The sequence below is a fragment of the Epinephelus lanceolatus genome, chromosome 6 (genome assembly GCF_041903045.1).
Source record: "Epinephelus lanceolatus isolate andai-2023 chromosome 6, ASM4190304v1, whole genome shotgun sequence".
NCBI lineage: Eukaryota > Metazoa > Chordata > Actinopteri > Perciformes > Serranidae > Epinephelus > Epinephelus lanceolatus.
The window spans coordinates 42609722-42631555 of record NC_135739.1 but is presented as its reverse complement, the minus strand read 5'-3'; the positions used below and the strand labels follow the sequence as shown (position 1 = coordinate 42631555).

General features: G+C 44.0%; 1 protein-coding gene across 1 annotated transcript in view; it reads left to right on the top strand.

The window, feature by feature from the left end:
- The first annotated feature begins 1375 nt into the window (after positions 1–1375).
- Positions 1376–21834, top strand: part of LOC117254135 (calreticulin) — a 22335-nt gene continuing 1876 nt past the window's right edge. Inside the window, exons 1-8 of the mRNA XM_033622169.2 lie at positions 1376–1595; positions 5348–5449; positions 6151–6354; positions 10859–10953; positions 11041–11250; positions 12407–12520; positions 12732–12875; positions 20921–21013. Of these exons, the coding sequence (XP_033478060.1) occupies positions 1502–1595; positions 5348–5449; positions 6151–6354; positions 10859–10953; positions 11041–11250; positions 12407–12520; positions 12732–12875; positions 20921–21013 (1056 nt within the window). The 5' untranslated portion in view covers positions 1376–1501. The remainder of the gene's footprint in view (positions 1596–5347; positions 5450–6150; positions 6355–10858; positions 10954–11040; positions 11251–12406; positions 12521–12731; positions 12876–20920; positions 21014–21834) is intronic.

Below are 21834 nucleotides of genomic sequence, written 5' to 3'. Positions count from 1 at the left end.
AGTTCAAAATGTATAGTTGGATAATAGGTATTTGATAATGCAACAAGAGTTACATGTGCATTGTGTATTTCAGTGAATGTATTCTTATTATTTGTATATCCTGTTTATGGTTTTCAGAAACCACAAGTTCCATCACCATCGTTTCAGTGAATAAAGAAACTCTTAACTGGAATAAGGCCTGGTTATTGGACTGCTCTCTGTAAAGGCAAACACAGAGTTCTGACCGGACTCTCCACAGTGATTTGATTTATCCAACCACCATATTTACTCCTTTTCACCTCCTCTATGGAATCAAGAGGGCAGTCCAAGAAAGAGCTAACCCTGCTAACCAATTTGTCTTTTTCTGTCCATCTCTGGACAGAAATTCTTTTGAACTACACTGAATGCTACCACAGAGTTATAAAACGTCCTCAACAGTGTCCTGCACATTTATGGTGTGCTCATGAAAAAGCAACACAAAAGCTGTAACAAAAGCCACACAATGCACTGCAAAGCTGGTGTAGGTGGTGGAGAATTTGTTGAAGAAGACTGTAAACAGTCACTAACTTTTGAAATGAAAGGGAAATATAAATCTAAGTCAAGTCGTCATAACCATATGCCTATCACTGGCAGTATAATACCAATGCCAACCACTGGTAGTACTGGACCCCAAAGGGTTTAATGAAGATTAATTTATCTCAGTATTATTTGTGCGAACAGAGAGACAACTTGTGTAAATGTGTAATCTGTAAATATGAAACAAACACAAAAAAGATTTGTAAACTCACAAATTGTTTTTTGCAAATTTAAAAATGATTGGGAAATATGCACATTCCAAAAATTAAAAGAAGAAGTGCAATCCGCAGGAGTTGAATTGAGATTCACAAATAAAAACTGGATTCAAAAACATCTGTTGTTGTAGTTGTAGTGTTAGGAAGATCACAGATGTTTTTCATTTAGTTGTAAATTAATTAAGTGTATTCACAGATTTGATTTTTTTTAAATTTGTGGAATTAGTGTATATGCAGATATTTTTTTATTGAAGTAAAATAGTTTTTTGATTTGACATATTTCTTTGTATTTGCATTAAGTGTTTTACATTTAGGTTACAGATTACACACGAACTCACGGATCGTAGATCTATTCACACAAATAATACCGAGACAAATCTCTCTCCATAGCTTTTACCCTTTGAATCTCTGTATGGGTAAAACGGATGTCCCTTTTTTCAGGTAGAAATCCAATAGCACATTTTTCCCATAGTCCCTGAACACTGCGGGAGAGCAATGTTGTTTCTTGCCTCCGCCCCCATTCGATGTTGTCCGACTAAAGCCGAGTGTTTCCGAAAAGTAACTCGTGGTCTCATTTCATTGGCGAGCTGCTCGTCCAATGAGCTGCGGCCATCTGTGCAGGGTTGGTCGCTGTTGAGATTCTCAGGTTACATTTCCTCGAGGCTTTTATTAGCTGATTTCACCTCATATCTTCTCTCCTTTTCTCCCTGCGCCGGTCACGCGCCACCGACATGAAGCTCTCAGCAGCCATTCTCGCAGTATTTGCATCGATAGCTGTCACCATTGACGCCACCGTCTACTTCAAGGAACAGTTTCTGGATGGAGGTGCAGTATCATGTCTTCTTGTCCTGTGTTTGAATGATAGTGCTGTGAAAGTGGCTGCCTTAACAACCTCTAACAGTAGTGTTACCAGTTGGTAGTTTATCTTCTATATCTGGTATTTTAAAGAAAATTTATCTTTTAAATTAACCTTACTGTGTTAATTTAACCCCTTTCAATAAGCTAGGCCTGGTTATGTCTAGTACTCAACTGAGAAATAATTATCAGGAAAAACCCTTGCTGAAGTAGCTTAACACAGTAACATTAAGTCCATATTCCTCCGTATTCCAGTGTTTTAAATTGCAGTTGAAATAACAAATAATGCTTTAGCAGACATCCTCGTCGGCGAGTCTTAATACTCTTTCACTTTTGATATGGCACCGAACCATATTTAGGGCTTTCATGTCAAGTCTAGTATCGGCCGCAGTGACCAATAGTCATTAGCTGTCCTCAATGTACCGAACCAGTTAGGGACTGGTCTGTAGTTATCAGAGGAGAGGGATGGCTGGGGTGTGACTTCTTTTTTCTTTTCTTTTTTTATCCCTGAGCCTCCCTGAGTGACTGGTGGACCCCCGCCGCCACCCACCACACACACACACACACACACACATCAGAAATTCATTACTAGATTGTTAAAACTTACCCTTTGATGTTTGAAAGTATAAAGTTGGAGACGACATGCTAAGTCGTTCAAAAAAAGCCTCAGTTCTTCACTCTTGTTGTGCATGCTGGTTAGTTCGTGCAAAGTGCAAACGGTTTATTTTTGGCCAAATTTTAAATGAGACTCAGCATAAAGTAATTTTGTTGAAATGACAACATTTTAAGCTCAGACTTTGTTCTGATTTTTTTCTGACTAATTTGTCATGCATGATATGTCCGCTGGAAATTTGAAGATCCAATAATAATTTCTTTTTTTACAGTTTCTGTCAATGATAAATGGTGTAAATTTGGCGATTTTTAAAGAAAACATGACTGTAAAATGAATGCAAAATACAACCATTTAAATGTGTCTGCCCCTCCTTTAAGCTAAGAAAAAAAAACTAAGTCCCTCCCTAGGCATAACCAATTATTTGACATGCCTCCTCCTTCTTGCACCACCCCCTCCCCCTCCTAAATAACAAACAACAAACAAAGTAGCGTAATACAGTAAGGTTAAAGCCTAGTTCAGATTACATGATTTTCACCACGATTTTGATGTCGCAGAGGATTTTGAGAGCCACCTTGGGTCGGAGGTGAGTCGGCAGATAGACTGCCCTCATGTGTGAACAACCCTCCGAGCCAGTCGCCCCCTCGTCTGAGACTGGGACTGGATATCTGGCATGCTAGAAAACTGGAGAGGTGTGATACGACTGAAAAAGAGCATCAGCCAATGAGAGGCGGGATATGTCCCACGTCAGCACGCAGGAGGACGGAATAAATGTGAGGAGGACAAGCCGGCAAGCAACAACAATAGTGGTGTTCACAGGAGCACGTAGTGCGCGTTGTGTTTGGACCCAGGCTCTGGCAGATCTAATTCATTTATTTTTACTTCCACGCAATTTAAATAACCCACCTGTAGCCAGATAGCGCAGGATCGAGGACAGACTTCTCAGCGCAAAGCAGGACACAAACAACCTGCAGAGCTGCAAGCTGTCGGACATCCATGTTGACAATAAGTGCCAGGAACTTCATAATATCCTGTTTTGGTCACACGTGACAAAACGTAGTTTGACGTCACCGTGTTATCTGGGGCTCTGTCGGCGAGAGCTCGGTAGTGAAATCTTGTGGTGTGCACACACAGGCCGTAACGCAGTTGGCGAGACTCCCGATGACAGAAACACACGTCGCCAGGTATGAACACTGAAAAGATCTCTGCAACTCAAAATTGGTCGGCCAGTCGTGTAATGTGATCAAGGTTAAAGTCAGTATTATAGTATTATTTTTAAAATGGAAATCGTGTAACAAATTATGCATTAGTTGGCAACCTGGTATGTAAGTCTGAATACGCTTTCACTTTTGATATGGCACTGAACCACACTGAGATCATTCATATGAAATTCAGTAGGGATGCACCGAAATGAAAATTTGTGGCCGAAGCCAAATAATATTAAACGCTTGGCCGAATACCGAATGCCGTTTTTTAGTTTTTCATTAGTTTTTGCAGATGAACCCCCTCCAGATTAGTGTTGTCATGGTACCAAAATTGGGACCCATGGTACGATACCAGTGAAAGTATCATGGTTCTGAGTAGTATCAGGATACCACAGCAAAAATGAGACAGATGTGCCTTTTGTCATTTATAAAAAGATAAATCACTTTTCTATAGTACATCAATGATATTTCAATGGAATAAATTACTTATTGACTTATTCATACTTCAAAAACAGCATCAATAAGTGATTAACATAGGGGGGATTGAAATAAAATAAATAAATGAAATAGAAATCGGCTCGTTTCTCCTCTGATACGCCACATACTGTGTGCCGCCATGGCTTGGCTGTTCAGGTACTTTTGGGCAGTCATGACACCAAGTTATTCACCTGGAGCCGGACTTCTCCGTCGCCGGTAAGCTGTTATCATGCACCGCCGTATTTGACAGGAATACGTATTCCTGTCCATATCTGTGACCCCCGTTCAACCCACAACCGGCGGGATTCGCCGTTTCGTTTCTGCTGCTGGTTGAAATCTGTACTCGCACAGCGTGCTGAATGATTTATTTTGCCCGCACAAAACTATTTTTAGTCGCAAATGCGAGTGCGGTGATGGACGGAGTAAAATATCGCCACACTGCCGACATTTTACTCCATCCGTCACCGCACGCTGTTTGATTGCGTTATCAAAACACGCCGCTATTATTCGGCCTTGCTTTTCACTTATTTCACGAATACCGAATGTGTGTGTGTTTTTTTTTTTTTTTTTTTTTTTTTTTTTTTTTCCCCCAATATTCGGCCGAATATATTCGGTGCATCCCTAAAATTCAGTACGGCCACAGTGTTGTTTGTAGGCTGTTCTGTTAAAACTACCCAACAGTTACTGACTGTCCTCAGTGTGCCGAACCAGTAAGAATAAAAACTGAACTTTGACTGAAAATGTAAAAAAAAAATAAATAAAAGGAGGCTACTATCAAGATACAGTTAGAGTAATATAAATGATTAAGATGTGGACTAAAAACAGCATTAGTGTTAAATCATTTTTAAATGAGTCATTGTGCAGAGGCGATTATTCATATTCTCTCAAAAATGTCTTATTTTTTTAAGTCATCTTGTTGTGGTGCAATTCTCTAAATTCAGTACAACAAGTTTAAGTATTTGTCAGAGACAAGCAATATAATCAGTAATGTAGTGGAGGGTATCCACAGGTATACGGGGTATATCCACCTCTTCCTGGCCATTACACCTATCACCGAAAAAGCCATTGGAATAAATAGGAGAGTATATCCACTTGCTCTTCAGTAACCTACCCAACTACCTAGTATTACACCCACCTCATCAACTGCCACTACAACAAGGAGTATAATAGATGTACAATGTAGTTTAGCAATACTATACCAACTGTTAATGAAGATAATGCTCACTTGAAGCCACATACAAAAAGATATTTAAATTACCAACATTTGGACATGACAGTCTCCTTCAGGGCATTCATACCCTGTACTTTGATCATGGTCAGCAGCTCTCCAGCACTGGTGTGCATTCTTCCTCTCTCTCAGTACTGTATCAACTAGCAGAAAAAGACAGTAACGAGTCAGTAACCAGTTGAGTTGGATTGCTGTGTTTCAGATGGATGGAAGAGCCGCTGGACTGAGTCCAAGCACAAGTCCGACTATGGCCAGTGGAAATTGAGTGCTGGAAAGTTCTTCGGGGATGCAGAGGCCGATAAAGGTAATTCTGACGTATTCTGTCATACAGACAAGCATAGATACAAACATCTCAAATACAGATGGTGTCTTCTCATGCAAATGTAGGTAAAAGAGGTTCGTGTATATGACCTGATCCCAGTAAAGCCACAACAAAGACAAGGAAGTGTCCTATAAAGAATGTGCTGAGATTATTCACAGAGCTGGAATAACCTGCCAGCGGACCCTGGGGCGAAGCTATTAACACCCCCAACTCTTAATGCATGATTGGGTACAGTTTTCTGTGCTGGAATATTCCCTGGCCCCAGGTTTACTCTGTGCTGATTTGATTAAACATGCATTAATTTAGGAATATTTATAAGGTGAAACTGAAACTACATTTTTGATACAAGGCCCCTCTCTAAGACATGATATTATATGTCAACCCTAGTCATAGCAGTTGACCAAAACACTTTCTCAATGGAATTAGCACAAAATCCTGCAACTTTTTGGGCTCCTGTAGTCCTGGGGCCTCGGGCAGTTGATGTAGGCTTGGTTATGTCCTTAAGCACTACAGTAAGTCACAGAGTATCTGGCATACGAAAAATATGATTCATTTACATTAAAATAAAATCATTTTACAAGGAAATCTGGGCAAGAAAAAACTGCAGCACAGTCATAAATGAAACTGTGAGCAATTGTTGCTAACAGCTACTCCTATTTTTTTCTTAACTGTACTCACACCAGGTATCCAGACCAGCCAGGATGCCCGCTTTTACGCCCTGTCAGCCCGCTTTGAACCCTTTAGCAACGAGGGAAAGACCCTGGTCATCCAGTTCACTATCAAGCATGAGCAGAAGATTGACTGTGGAGGCGGCTATGTCAAGATCTTCCCCTCTGACCTGGACCAGACTAACATGCATGGAGACTCACAGTATTACATCATGTTTGGTGAGTCATGCTTGTCTTATACAGAGGCACTGAGGCCTGCCATACAGTACAGCTGTTTGAGGGGAGAGCACTTGGAAGGATGCTTGATGCTTTTTCCTGATTATTATTTCTACATTCAGCTGTGTCAGATGTAGTTATTTCTGAGCTTTCTCTGTAATGCTAAAGGAAATAAAATAAAGAAAACTTTATAGCTGCTGTGCAGCAGTGAGTCAGAGCGGGACATTTGGTGGAACTCAAAACCTCAAAATAGGGCAAGCTCTTCTTCGTCATGTCAAAATTATAATTTCTCCAGTACTTTGGTTAATGACTAATTACCTTTAACACTAATGAGTTTTACATTGTGTTAAATTCTTGTTAGTTAATGTTGGCATGAAGACATGCTAAATGAAGATGTAACTTAATACCCGCTCAACATTAGCATGTTAGCATTCAGCGGCCACACAGAGCTAGGTGGATGCTTACTGTAATAGTATGGGCATTTGGGCCCATACTATTATGGGGTTTTTGACTGTAAGTGACAGCAGTCCTTTGATGGTCATTTACACACTGTCCATAACAATAACTATGTCAGGTGACAAACTCTGTCGGGCTAAAAATCAGAAAGTCTGCCGGGTTCGGGCTGGGTTCGGGCTGGGCTCGGTTATAATGGTCTCGGACTCAGGTCGGGTTCAGTAAGGAAAATACCGCTTGAGCCGCGATCTAGTGTGCCCACCTGTGTATGTGCGCACGTGTCTGTGTGTATGCGTGCGCATGTGTCTCTGTTTATGAGGGGTGAAACGTATCAGCGAACACGCATACACTGCATTCACTGCGTACTTGATACGTGTACATTACATGTGCAACCATCACCGTGTACTTGCTTCGCGTCCACTGCGTGTGCATTCACCGTGTACTTGCTTTGCGTCCACTGCACGTGCATTCACAGTGTATTTGTTACATATATATATACATATATACATACACTGTGTAAGTGTACACACACACACACACACACACACATATATACACACACACACACACATATATATATATATATATATATATATATATATATATATATATATATATATATATATATATGTATATATATATATATATATATGTATGTATGTGTGTATGTATGTATATATGTATATATATATATATATATATATATATATATATATATACACATATATAGGTCAGTCTCAGCATTCAGAGGTCTGATATTACTGTGTAAAGGTGTGTTCACACCGGACCTGTTTTTTTTTGTTCGCTAGTGACGAGTTTACATACAAAGTCAATGCAAACAGGCGATTGAGCATATATTCGCCCGGGAGAAAAATCATTTGGGCTCTGAGCAACAGTGACAGAGCGACAGAGCGATTTTTTCACTTGTCGCTTGAGATGAGAAATCTCATCTGGAGTGGTATTTCGCTGGGTCCTGTCGCTTGCAGCTCAACGCTGATTGGCTGCCGTAATCTTGGAGTCCCGGGGGGGTGCTTGACTGTCATGACATGTCAGCTTCATTAAAAGTATAGCTGCAAATTAAAAGCAACAATAGATGTAAAAACACACAGACACAATGCATCTGTGATCAGTCCCCTAATTTAATTTTAACAATTTTTTCAATCTTCTCCAATTTCTCGTTTTATTTTATGGAAGTGATCAATGTAAGTGCACTTGTCCTAGAGCCGCCACGACGGTTTTTATAATGCAGATAACTCTGTTTAGATAAAACCTACAAGCTTCTCTTCCTATGACTTTTCCTAAAAATGTGTCTTGTATGTTTTCTCAAGCCTTTAAGTTACAAAAATGAAACACACTACACTTCTGAGCATTTATACCTCCAACCGCTGCTGAAAATTATACATTTTGATACATACAGGTAGGCTATATACATATTGCAAAACTCTGTAAAAGTACACCAAAGCATACATTTTCGTTTCTAAATATTTATTTGAAAACGAAACCATTCATACTGTCAATAAAAAAAACATTTTGTTAATAATAAAAAACTAATGTAATCTCAACAGTGACTGCATCAGCCGCAGGGACTGCGGCGCTTGGAGAGGCGCTGTAAAACTAGTGTAAAGCACCACGGACAGCGCTAATGCATCTATCGCTCATGGCTCAGAGGCTATGATGCCTGAGTCAGAGCATGTGAGCGGAGTTGGAGCTGGAGCTGCCTCAACCATAGGTTATTAGTAGGAAGAAAAACGGCTGCTGAAAAAACTGTCACTGTCAACTGCCTCCAAGCGCCGCAACGATCTGCCAGACCATCATATGTAACTTCATTGTTTATGCTGCCCGTGTGCTCAGAAGCACACAAAAAATGCATTATTGAGTAATTCCTGAGAAGTTATGATAAAATAAAAAAAATATTACAGACTATAGAATAGGACTGACATCCTCTCCAATGTCTCATGTTAATTAACATTATTTGTCGGCTTTTTATAATGCCCTTTTTTTTTTTGCTGCTGCACTGTGTCTCCAGTTGAAAGTGGTGATTTGCTAAATACATTCTACAATAATAAATTAGATTAACTTTTGGTCTATAATATTGTTGGCTATATTACGCATTTTAATGAAAAAAAAAACTTAAGAATAAAAGAAATAAACACTGAAATGATTAGTGGAAACTTTTTTTATTGATACTCCTCCTCTCTGACAAACTAACACCAAAATGTTTTTTTATTGACCGTATGAATGGTTTCGTTTTCAAATAAATATTTATTTGAAAATGTATGCTTTGGTATACTTTTGGTATACTGGTATACAGTTTTGCAATAGCCTATGTATACCTGTATGTATCAAAATGTATAATTTTCAGACGGAGGTATAAATGTTCAGATGTATTGTCGCTGTGTGTTTTTACATCTATTGTTGCTTTTAATTTGCAGCTATACTTTTAATGAAGCTGACATGTCATGACAGTCAAGCCCCCCCCCCCCCCCCCCCCCCCCTTGAAATTCCCTGATCGCTTCAATGACATCATCAAAGCGAAAAAGCGAGTCTGTTGATTTCTGCCACATTGACGAGCGATTGCAACTGAGCGATGAAGCGATATCAAAGGGGCGAACCGAGCGACAGCGATATAAATAAAAAGTCCGGTGTGAACACACCTTAATGACCGTTGCTATGTAGCCCAACGTTGCTAGGGACGCTGCCCCGACAAGGAGATTCAGCCGTTGCCAGCAGTTTTTTTTCATGTCGCATGTCATACAAAAATTATTATAAATTTCAATAGAATAAACTTGCCTAATTAACTGAAAACAATTATAATGTATAATAATACAATAACGAAAAAAATAATAGCCTATCGAAAATATAAGTCAAGTAAATTGATCATCTGAAAAAAGCCCATTTTACTGCGCTGAGACTCACAGCGAGCAACTGACAGTGAAATGTCCCAAAATGCATGTGACAGATCATCTGTTATAACATGTGATTACATGACGTGTCTACGCACGCACGTCTAATAACCACACATCTAGGCGTGTGCAGGCATTGCACGCGCATTGCATGTGTAACAAGTGCACGGTGAATGCACGCGCAGTCCACGCGAAGCAAGTACACGGTGATGGTTGCACACGCAATTTACACGTATCAAGTACGCAGTGAATGCAGTGTGTGTGTGTTCGCCGATACGTTTGACCCCTCATAGTTGTGTGAGTGGAGCGCACAACGCCTGCGCGTCATGTAGCGGGCGTGTGTGTAACACTCGTGTCTCCATAGTAACCCTATGTAAAATGTAGGCATGCGCTCAAGGGGTTTGATTAGATCTGATGTGTCCTAAATAGGCGCAAGTGAGGCGTTGTAGTGTGGTTGGGTGAAACGTTTGACCCCTCATACTCTGTTTGTGTGCGTGCGCATTTGTGTGTGTGTGTGCGGGGCAAAACTCCACCGTGTGAGATACAGAGAGCAGAGGAGAATTGTAGACACATGACCATGTAGAGTCAAAAATGACATGCCGTCCTGTAAATAAGATAAAAAACATAAGGCTATTTAGTTTGTTTAATAAAAGGATAAGGTATAGACCTGTTTTATAGGAAAGGTAACCTTAAATGACTTCTGTTGTGATCTGGCGCTATATAGAAAATAAAATTAAATAAAATCAATTTGACCTTCAAGGGGGGGGTGGGGTGTGCCATTTGGGGGGGCAGGGCAGCCCCCTAATACAATGGTAGGGGAAACACTGCATTTCTGAAATTTCCCACGACTTGTACCACAACATAAACACTGTCTTTTTTTCATTAACATTGGTGATGTATTTAGCGAGAATTGGCAGTAGCCGTTAACAAGGCTCACGATAAAACATTTAGTGGGATAGGTTTAAGAAGTTTTACAGTTTTGAGAGAAACAGAGTAATAGACTTAGTAATTCTTGAAGCTTAAAGCATCTGAACATCTGCTCAGCTGGGGTTACATTTTGTTTGAAAGTTGCAAAGTGGTAGCACTGTAGTAGTATGACTGAGCGGAGTGACAGACCTGCCGGCCCCTAATAACATGACCTGTGTCTGCAGGGCCTGACATCTGTGGATACAGCACAAAGAAGGTTCATGTGATCTTCAACTACAAGGGCCAGAACCACCTCATCAAGAAAGACATCAAATGCAAGGTAGCTACTGCAGATCTTTGTAAACATGAATCTAAAGAGTCTTCTCAGGTTCTGCTCACTCTAAAAACCCTTAACCTCCTCTTCCAGGATGACGAGCTGACTCACCTGTACACACTGATCCTGAATCCAGACCAGACATACGAGGTGAGGATCAACAATGAGAAGGTGGAGTCAGGCTCCCTAGAGGACGACTGGGACATGCTGCCCTCCAAAAAGATCAAGGACCCAGAGGCCAAGAAACCAAGTGACTGGGACGACAGGGCCAAAATCGACGACCCCAATGACACCAAGCCTGAGGTAGGAGAGCAGAGCCCAGTTTTCAGTTGCTGAAGAGTTTGAAGCTTGTTTAAAATGACGTTATTAAACCAGCTTTAAAAAAACATAACAAAAAAATCGCCAGCACTGTAATCTGGATAACTCAGTTATCTTCGTATCAAGTGAGACCTGACAGGCACATGTTTCGTGTACTTACCCATTTGTAGTCCTAAATATTAATTCTCCAAGTGTTGGAATAATCACTTGCGCGCAAACCTGTCCACCCTGGGCTTTGGGTCCAAGCATTGAACGCGATGGGGGTTTACTGGAGATTTGCAAACACCGTGCACTACCGCCACCAACTGTTCAGGTGTGGTTTGTATTTTGACGTGACAACAGCGGCCGCTGCACGACGCATTTGTTCGGTTTTGGTGTGAATACGTGTGCTGCCGCCAGGCTTGTGGAGTGCTACGTGAACGCATCGCTTGCGGTGTAATGACCACTATTGAGTAGCTTTTTATGACAATAGAGCACCAGTGCGATGTGCAGATATCATTATTACATGAACTGGAGAGCTGTTAGTGTGTTTCCAGCTCACAGTGAATAAATCCTCACATTTAAAGGTGCAGTGGCAACAGTTTAACGTAATGCTAACTGCTAACACCTGACTGTTGACTGGAAGCTTAAAGTTCAGCAAAAACATCAACTCTAACCCTAACCCTGCTTCAAAATAAAAGCACCAGTGGTTCCACTTTGAATTATTTAATTATAACTACTTTTATAACAGTACTTTAATTAAGTTTATTATACCAGTATCGTATTAAACTTTATTGTGACAGTAGCCACTTTATTTGCCCTTTATTATAACTGTAGTTCATTTAGTAATTTTGTATTTTAGTTGTTTAGAGGATTTTTTCAAAATATCAATATATATCGGGTATCACGATAAAACCTAAAAATATTGTGATATTATTTTAAAGCCATATTGCCCAGCCCTACTAGAGACCAATGTATCCACTTGGAGCTAATGTCATTTTTCGTCCACACTGATGTGTAGCCATGCCAACATACTTGTTTTGGTGTGGTTTGTTGTTCTGCTAAAGTCTTCACAACCCTGTTTTATGATGTGCATCATATTGTAACATTGTGTTTTCACAGTTAGGACTTGAGTGATAACCGTAATTTTGCTGTCTTTCAGGACTGGGACAAACCAGAGACCATCCCTGACCCTGATGCCAAGAAGCCTGACGACTGGGACGAGGACATGGACGGAGAGTGGGAACCTCCCATGATCACCAACCCAGAATACAAGGTAAGACTTTTATAGCTGAGGACGTGGGCAGGAGCTTTTATAGACAAAATGATTGATCACCATTTGGCATCCTTTTAGTGGCATGTGGGAGAAAAAATGAATGGGTTAGAGTTGGGGGCATTGATAATATTCTGAAGGCATTACTTCTGTCATGGCATTAGTCTAATAACCAGTATCATCACTAATCCGAACCCCTCGTTTGTCTTTGCAGGGCGAGTGGAAACCCAAGCAGATCGACAACCCTGACTACAAAGGAGCCTGGGTCCACCCTGAGATAGACAACCCAGAGTACACTCATGACGCCATGATGTACAAGTTTGATAACATTGGAGTACTGGGCTTGGATCTGTGGCAGGTAATATTATAACTCACCCACTTACAGTTGTAGTTGTTAACTAACCGGGCCTAAGTATACATACAGACTTGTTTCATGTCGCGTGGTAAAATTTAATTTGAAGTTGAGTTGAAACAAGATCAGAAGAATAATCTGGGGGCGCTGGTGGCTTAGTGGTAGAGCAGGCACCCCCTGTACAAGGCTGTTGCCGCAGTGCCCCGGGTTCGACTCCAGCCTGTGGCCCTTTGTTGCATGTCACTCCCTCTCTCTCTCCCCCTTCACACTCATCTGTCCTATCAATTAAAGGCTTGAAAATGCCCGAAAAAATATCTTTAAAAAAAAAAAAAAAGAAAAAGAAGAAGAAGAATCTGTTTTCTGGATTCTTTGTGTAACTTAGTGATATTACTAGGTACATGTCCTGCATCCCGGATGCATTAAAATCTGAAAGGATAGAGTAAACTCACTATCAACACATCCGGGGGACACACCTTATTTTTTTTTTTTTTTTTTTCATTATCACTTTCACTGATAATGCTACATTGTGAAAAATAAATCTGATAGACACAGTGGCGATGCTTGACTTTACTCATTTTGTGCGTATTTCTTGTGTTACACAAACCACTAAGAGTGATACTTGTTGTGTTTTTGATGTTATTATCCTACTGTCCATGATGTGTTTGTGTTTTTTGTCCCTGTGGTCTGCACAGATCTGACATCTGCCTGCCCGGCCTCATCTCCGGCTCTCTGAGGCTCTGTGCGCTGGCACAGTGGTCTCTGGGGACCGCCGGTAGATGATGACCTTATATTTTTAGGTTCATAAAATGTTCCAGAATTTGCAGATGTGTAGGATATTACTGCGGACCTTCCTGTAATCTTACATCGCAATGTCTGCTGTGACAGCAGATGCTGTATTCACTCATGTTGATAATGAGCTGATGATGTTTTGCCGTTCAGGGGAAGTGCCACTTTTTTTAATCTGATGATGCTTTATTGTCATAGTGTGACCAATACTGTATTTCCTCATATTGATGATGATCCAGTGATGCTTTACTGTCCAGGGGCTGCATTGTGTTAAAAATTTTTTTTTTTAACAGGCAGCCATCATTTTCCTACCAGCTGTGCATATATCGAAAGTTACAATGGTAACTACGGTTCTATGAGTCCTGGATGACCGCCAGAGGCGGTGCATAAGCACTGGATAACTCCGCCCGTGCTAGCGCATGTCAAGTACGAATATCAACAATGTCACCCGTGACCCCTGCATGAACTCCGAGAGGCTATATCTTCCGGTGTCAGCAGGTGATCTGTTCCCAAAATCTGCTCGTGAGCGCGCGAGGATTCAGAGTGACCAGACACTCTGGCGGTCATCCAGGACTCATAGAACCGTAGTTACCATTGTAACTTTCGTTCTATTTCGTCCCTACTGACCGCCAGAGGCAGTGCATAAGCACTGGATGACACATACCAACAACGTCACGAAGAATCCCCCAGACCTACCTCACTGATCAGAAGTCCCGTGGTGGAGGACCATACCTAACGGATGCGGAGCAGCAACATTGAGGCGATAAAAGCGATGGAACGTAGAAGGCGACGCCCAAGAAGCCGCAGCACAGATGTCTTCCAGTGAAACACCCTTCAAAGCAGCCCAGGACGTGGAGACCCCCCGCGTCGAATGGCAACTGACCCCGGCTGGCAACGGACGACCGGTGACCCTGTAAGCATAGAAGATGGTATCCACAATCCAATGTGACAGGCACTGTTTAGAGAGGGCACAACCTCTGTTATGAACCCCACAGCACACAAACAATTGGTCCGTTCGTCGCACAGGTGCAGTGGCATTGAGGTAAGCAGCCAGGGTCCGTACAGGACACAACAACTGCGCTCCACAGTCGGCCGACAGGGGGTCGAACCGAGCCAGATGAATCGGCCAGTTGAGATGGTTGCGTGGCAGCACCTTTGGCAGGAATGCAACGTTCGGCCAGAGAGTCACCCACGAACCATCCGGCCCCCAACGCAGGCAGGACTCACTGACGGAGAGAGCATGCAGCTCCCCAACCCGCTTGGCTGACGTGACAGCAAGGAGAAAGGCTGTCTTCATTGACAACCACTTAAGATCAGCCTGGGCTAAAGGCTCAAAGGGCGAGGAAGACAGGACATCCAGCACCAGGGAGAGATCCCATGCCGGAACCCTGGGGGCCACCGGAGGCCGCAGCCTCAGCGCCCCCCTGAGAAAAGAAGACACCAACCGCTGGCACCCCACGGTGGTATTCTCAACCAAAACATGTCGCGATGAAATTGCCGCCACATACACCCTCAAGGTGGAAGGAGTGCGACCGTCCTCCAAGAGAGACTGGAGAAACTCGAGAATGGTGGCCACCGTACAAGAGGCGGGATCCTCCCCCCTGCCTGCACACCAGGCAGAGAACCTCCTCCACTTGCACTCGTACTGGAGGCGGATGGATGGTGCACGAGCATGCGAAATGGTGCACCTGACCGACTCAGTGCAAGCAGTCAGGAGCGGGTCGGGCCCTGCAGTGGCCAGACCCAAAGCTGGAGACGGCAGGGGTCGGGGTGCCAAATCCGACCCCCCAGCTGTGACCGGAGATCCGTCCTCTCTGGGAGGTGCCATGGCGAGCCACAGCAAAGCCTCCGCAGCAGTGGAAACCAAATCCTCCCCGGCCAGAACGGGGCCACCAGGAGGAGACGATGGCCCTGTTGAAGGACCCGCTGCAGCGTCGGGAGGATCAGAGGCAATGGCAGAAATGCATACAGGAGGCCATCGGGCCACTCGTGCCCCAGGGGATCCCGTCCCAGAGGACCGTCCCCCTCTGTCCAGGAGAACCAGAGGGGACAATGAGTTGATTCCCTCGAGGCAAAAAGATCCACCTCCGCCCTGCCGAAAATGCCCCAGATCATCCCCACGACCTCCGGATGAAGCCTCTATTCCCCCGGAGGAGGCTTGTGTCGGGAAAGGAAGTCCGCCACCCGATTCTGGTCGCCGGACAGCCACACAGCCCGCAGGCTGGACAGACGGGGAGGGGCCCATGTAAACAGGTGCCGGGACACACTTAACAGTCGCACCAACTTGGTGCCCCCCTGATGGTTGATCTGGGAGACAACAGCCTTGTTGTTTGACCGGATCAGCACGTTTCCCCTGCAGGTGCGGTATAAAGTGCCTGAGAGCCAGATGGACGGCCCGCAGCTCCAGCACATTGATGTGGTATGCGCGGTCCCGGACAGACCACTGTCCCTGAGCCGGCCTGCCATGCCAGACCGCACCCCATCCTGAGCGGGATGCATCCAATGTGACGGTCTCCCGAAAGGATGGAATAGCACCCAGGGGCGCACCCCCCAGCAGGAACGCCCGGTCCCTCCAAGGTGCCAGGGCGCGAATGCATGCCTGCGACACAGCGATCAGTCTGCACCTGTGGAGCTTGGGGTCCAGGCGAAAACCGTTCAGCCACATTTAGAGGGGGCGCAATGACAACAGGCCAGAAGGAATGGCAGTCGACGCGGCCGTCAGCTTGCCCAGCAACCGAAGAAACATGACGAACGGCAGCCGCTTGCCTCTCCTGAAGAGAAGAAGGAGTCGGAGGATGTCGTCCACACGACGCTCTGACAGGTAGGCCCTCATGACCACAGAGTCCAGGACCAGACCTAGGTAGGCGGCCTGCTGGGTGGGGACCAAACAGCTCTTCGCCACGTTGACCGTGAGGCCCAGCCGGGCCACGTGTGTCAGAAGGCGGGCCATATCCTGGACCACCTGGGTCCGGGAAGGTGCGCACACCAGCCAATCATCAAGGTATGGCAGCACCTTCATGCCCCCAGCCTGTAATGGCGCCAGAGCCCCTGCCACGCACTGGGTAAAGACCCTGGGAGACAGGGAGAGCCCAATGGGGAGCACCCTGATCTGATATTGGCGGCCCTGAAAGGCAAATCGCAGGAAGGGCTGATGATGAGCCGCAATGGGTACATGAAAGTACGCGTCCTTCAGGTCGATGGACGTGAACCACTTGCCTTGCCGGATCACGTGCATCACGCCCGCTGAAGTCAACACATGGAACGGTAGAATTTTCAAGTACCTGTTTAGGCCGCGTAGATCCAAGATGGGACGGACTCCGCCATCCTTCTTGCTGACAAGGAAGTAGGTCGAGTAGAGTCCTGCAGGTTGAAGGATGGGGTCCACCGGTGTGATGGCGCCCTTGTCCAGGAGGGTGGACAGTTCCTGGGCTAAGGCTTGGGCCTTGGCCGAGTCGTTGATGACTGTCATGGTGACCCGGCCAAAGGCTGGGGGCCAGCGTCGGAACTGCAATTCGCAACCCCGGGTCAGGGTGGCAACTACCCAGGGGTCTGGCGAGCAGGCAGCCCAGTGACTGAGCTGCTGCTGGGAAAAGCAGCCGACGACCGGCCCCGTGGCCCTAGTGCCGAGGCCCCCGGCCCCTGGAGGAGCCGGAAGCGCGGCGGTCGGGCTTGGGGTCCTGAGGCTTCCGAGGTGAAAGTCACCCCCTGACTTCCTCTCGTCCCGCCGTCGCCGTTGGCCACCCCGGGGAGATTGTCGTGGAGGACCCTAAGGGGCAGATGGAAAACTCCTCGAGCTGCCCCTGGAAACAGGTGCCCTCTTGTGGAGGCTCGCAAGCTGCCGCCTGGTGTCGTCGGCCTCAGTGGTGCGGTCCACTGCGTCCAGAGTAGCAGAGCCAAACAGCTCCCCAGGTTCTGCTGGCACCCGGCGAAGGACCCTACGAGTCGCCTCCGTCAGAGGTGACTGCCAACCAGACATGACGGCGAGTGTGGACAAGCGTCGACATCAGCCGTTCCAGCTCCTTCGTCTGGTAGGCAAAAGCCTTCAGTGACGCATCACACATGTCGCGGACGGAGTCGTCCACCTGTGCATCCTGCAGGGAGGCTGAGAGGGCAAGGAGTAAGTGGGAGAGGGTGTTCCCCAAGCGGCCGACACGTGCTGCTGTGTTGTAGGTCTTGCAGATGTAATTGTCTGTAACCTTACAGTGCGCAGAAGGGCACTTAGGGTCGGACTTCATCGCCTCATCCGGAGCCACAATCAAGGCCGCGATTGGAGGCTTAACCGCCGGCATGTGGAGGAGAGCCGGTCCTTCGCCACCGTCTTCCTCCTTTTCGCGGGAGCACCGTTCCCGCTCCGTGTGGCAGTCCTCTTCTGCGCAGGAGCCCCACAGAAGTCCGCCCTCTCAGACTGGAAGGAAGGGAGGCGTGTGTGTGTGTGTGTGTGTGTGTGTATGTATATATATATATATATATATATATATATATATATATATATATATATATATATATATATATATATATATATATATATATATATGTGTATATATATATATATATACATATATATATATATATATATATATATATATATATATATATATATATACACACATACATACATACATACATACAGTACAGGCCAAAAGTTTGGACACACCTTCTCATTCAATGCGTTTTCTTTATTTTCATGACTATTTACATTGTAGATTCTCACTGAAGGCATCAAAACTATGAATGAACACATGTGGAGTTACATGTGACTACCTCTTGAAGCTCATCGAGAGAATGCCAAGAGTGTGCAAAGCAGTAATCAGAGCAAAGGGTGGCTATTTTGAAGAAACTAGAATATAAAACATGTTTTCAGTTATTTCACCTTTTTTTGTTAAGTACATAACTCCACATGTGTTCATTCATAGTTCTGATGCCTTCAGTGAGAATCTACAATGTAAATAGTCATGAAAATAAAGAAAACGCATTGAATGAGAAGGTGTGTCCAAACTTTTGGCCTGTACTGTGTGTGTATATATATATATATATATATATATATATATATATATATGTATATATATGTATATATATGTATATATATGTATATATGTATATATATGTATATATATGTATATATGTATATATGTATATATATGTATATATATATATGTATATATATATATATATATGTATGTATATATATATATATATATATATATATATGTATGTATATATATATATATATATATATATATATATATATATATATATATATATATATGTATGTATGTATATGTGTGTGTATATATACACACATATATATATATAAAGTCTGACAAACACAACTGAGCTGGGAGAGGGTAGCGGAAACACCACCGTCACCAATCACAATGGAATCCTTCACTTTGAATCCCAAACTGCAAAAAAAAAAAAAAAAAAAAAAAAAAAAAAAACAGAACACAGTTATCAGAATTCAAATTCCACTGACCTGCTCACAGCCTTCAGCAGCTGCAGGTAATGCTGGAAGCGGGGGGCGGGGACACCGCCATACCAGCAAAGCCACAATACCAGAGCAGGGACAACGACATACATACAATTGTGCAACACGCTGGCCACAGCCCCTCCGAGGACGAGCGCCAGCCCGTTACTCCCACCACAGAGGCACGAGGCTGCCCAGGGCCAGCGACACATGAAATCAACAGCAAACAACTTACGTACACCTCAACGCGTGAATCGCGAGAAGAATGAAGGGAACAGATCACCTGCTGACACCAGAAGATATAGCCTCCTGGAGTTCATGCAGGGGTCATGGGTGACATTGTTGATATTCGTACTCGACATGCGCTAGCGCGGGCGGAGTTATCCAGTGCTTATGCACCGCCTCTGGCGGTCAGTAGGGACGAAATAGAACTCGAGATGAGATTGCCTTTTATTCATAGTCTCAATGAGTAAAGGGAAAACATAGAAAGGGAAATTTTCATCAATTCATACAGTTTCTTATTTACATTCGCATGGATTGGGTGGGTGTTGGCCTCCGCCAAGGTTGTCCCTTGTCACTGATCCTGTTTGTGATTTTCATGGGCAGGGTCTCGAGGTGCAGCTGGGGGGAGGAAGTGGACCTCAGAATTGCATCTCTGCTTTTTGCAGATGATGTGGTTCTGTTGGCTTCATCACACCATGATCTTGCAGCTGAGTGTGAAGCGGTCGGGATGAGGGTCAGCAAATTTGAGGCCATGGTTCTCTGCCAGAAACCAGTGGATTGCCTTCTCCGGGTTGGGGGAGAGTTACTGCCACAAGCGAGGGAGTTCAAGTATCTCTGGGTCTTGTTCACAAGCGAGGGTAGAATGGAGCGTGCGATGGATCGACAGTTTGTTGCGACTTATGCAGTGATGCAGGCGCTGCTCCGGTCCATCGTGGTGAAGAGGGAGCTGAACCAGAAGGCGAAGCTTTCCATTTACTGGTCCATCTACATCCCAACCCTCACCTATGGTCATGAGCTCTGGGTAGTGACCAAAAGAATGAGATTGTGGATACAAGTGGCGGAAATGAGTTTCCTCCGTGGGGTGGCTGGGCTCAGCCTTAGAAATAGGGTGAGGAGCTCAGACATCCGGAGGGAGCTTGGAGTACAGCCGCTGCTTCTTCGTGTTGAAAGGGGTCAGTTGAGGTAGTTCGGGCATCTGATCAGGATGCCTCCTGGGCACCTCCCGCTGGAGGTGTTCCGGGCATGTCCCACTGGTAGGAGGCCTCGGGGCAGACCCAGAACACGCTGGAGGGATTACATATCTCATCTGGCCTGGGATAGCCTTGGGGTCCCCCAGGAGGAGCTGGAAAGCGTTGCTGGGGAGAGGGATGTCTGGGATGCTTTGCTCAGCCTGCTGCCTCCACGACCCGGCCTCAGATGGATGGATGGATGGATGGATTATCACATAACAATCATATCACATTTGATTTACTTGATAGTGGGTAGATGATATTGGTGCTCTCTTTACTCAACTCAAGATGTGACATTTGTATAATGTTCTGTAAACAGACTGTATATAAAATACATACAATACATATTATATATGGTTTGGTAAATAAAGTTGTCAGATTTGGGATTTTATTAGTTTAACTTCAAGACACATTTTCAACATACATGCCTATAACCATAATTAGAACCATATAACATAAAACACACATTATTTTGAGGACCCACTCAGATGACCACCTGTTGGTCCCAGGGATTCAATACATTTAAAAAACCTATATAAATAATGCTAATGTGTTTCATGTTTGTTCAGGTCAAATCTGGCACCATCTTTGACAACTTCCTGATCTCTGATGATGTCAAAGAAGCAGAGGAGTTTGGGAAGGAAACCTGGGGAGCCACTAAGGTATGACTGTATTTAATTACATTATGAAGAGTATACACTATACTGTGTATTCTAGACTGAACAAAACAATATTTTTGGTAACGATTCACCTATTGATCGTAATTAATTAGCCTAAGTGCTTAGTTTTTTCAAATATCAAAAATAATGACAAATGCATATAAAACTGGAATTACCGCCTCATGGTTGCATGCCTCCGCAAACCACTTTACTTCCATTTACAGTTTACATCCATATATGTGAAAACATGGATGCTTCACACACATCTTCACCGCGGCAGTACACAAGATCTATACAATCAACACAATTTCAAGGTGGACACCCAAGATTACTGTCACCAACTCAGTATCTGAACAAATATCTCCCCTTCTGTTCCTGAGATACGACGTTGAATAATGGCCAGAGGTGTTTTTGCAGAACATTATACCACAGTGACCTCTTGACCCTTTACCTTTCAGATATAAATTGTCATCACTTCATCATTTTATCCTGTTAGACATTTGTGTTAAGTTTTGTCATAACTGGTGTATGAATTCTTGAGTTATGGCCCAAAACATGTTTTGTGAGGTTACAGCGACCTTTGACCACCAAGTTCTAATTAGTTCATTGCTGAGTTCAAGTGAACATTTGTGCCAAATTGGAAGAAATGTCCTTAGCGTGTTCTTGAGATGTCATATTCATGAGAATGAGACAGATGGAAGGTCACAGTGATTTTGACTTTTGACCACGAAAATTTAATCAGTTTATTGTTGAGTCCAAATGGATGTTTGTGCCAAATCCAAAGAATCCTCCACAAGGTGTTCTTTAGATATTGCATTTGCAGG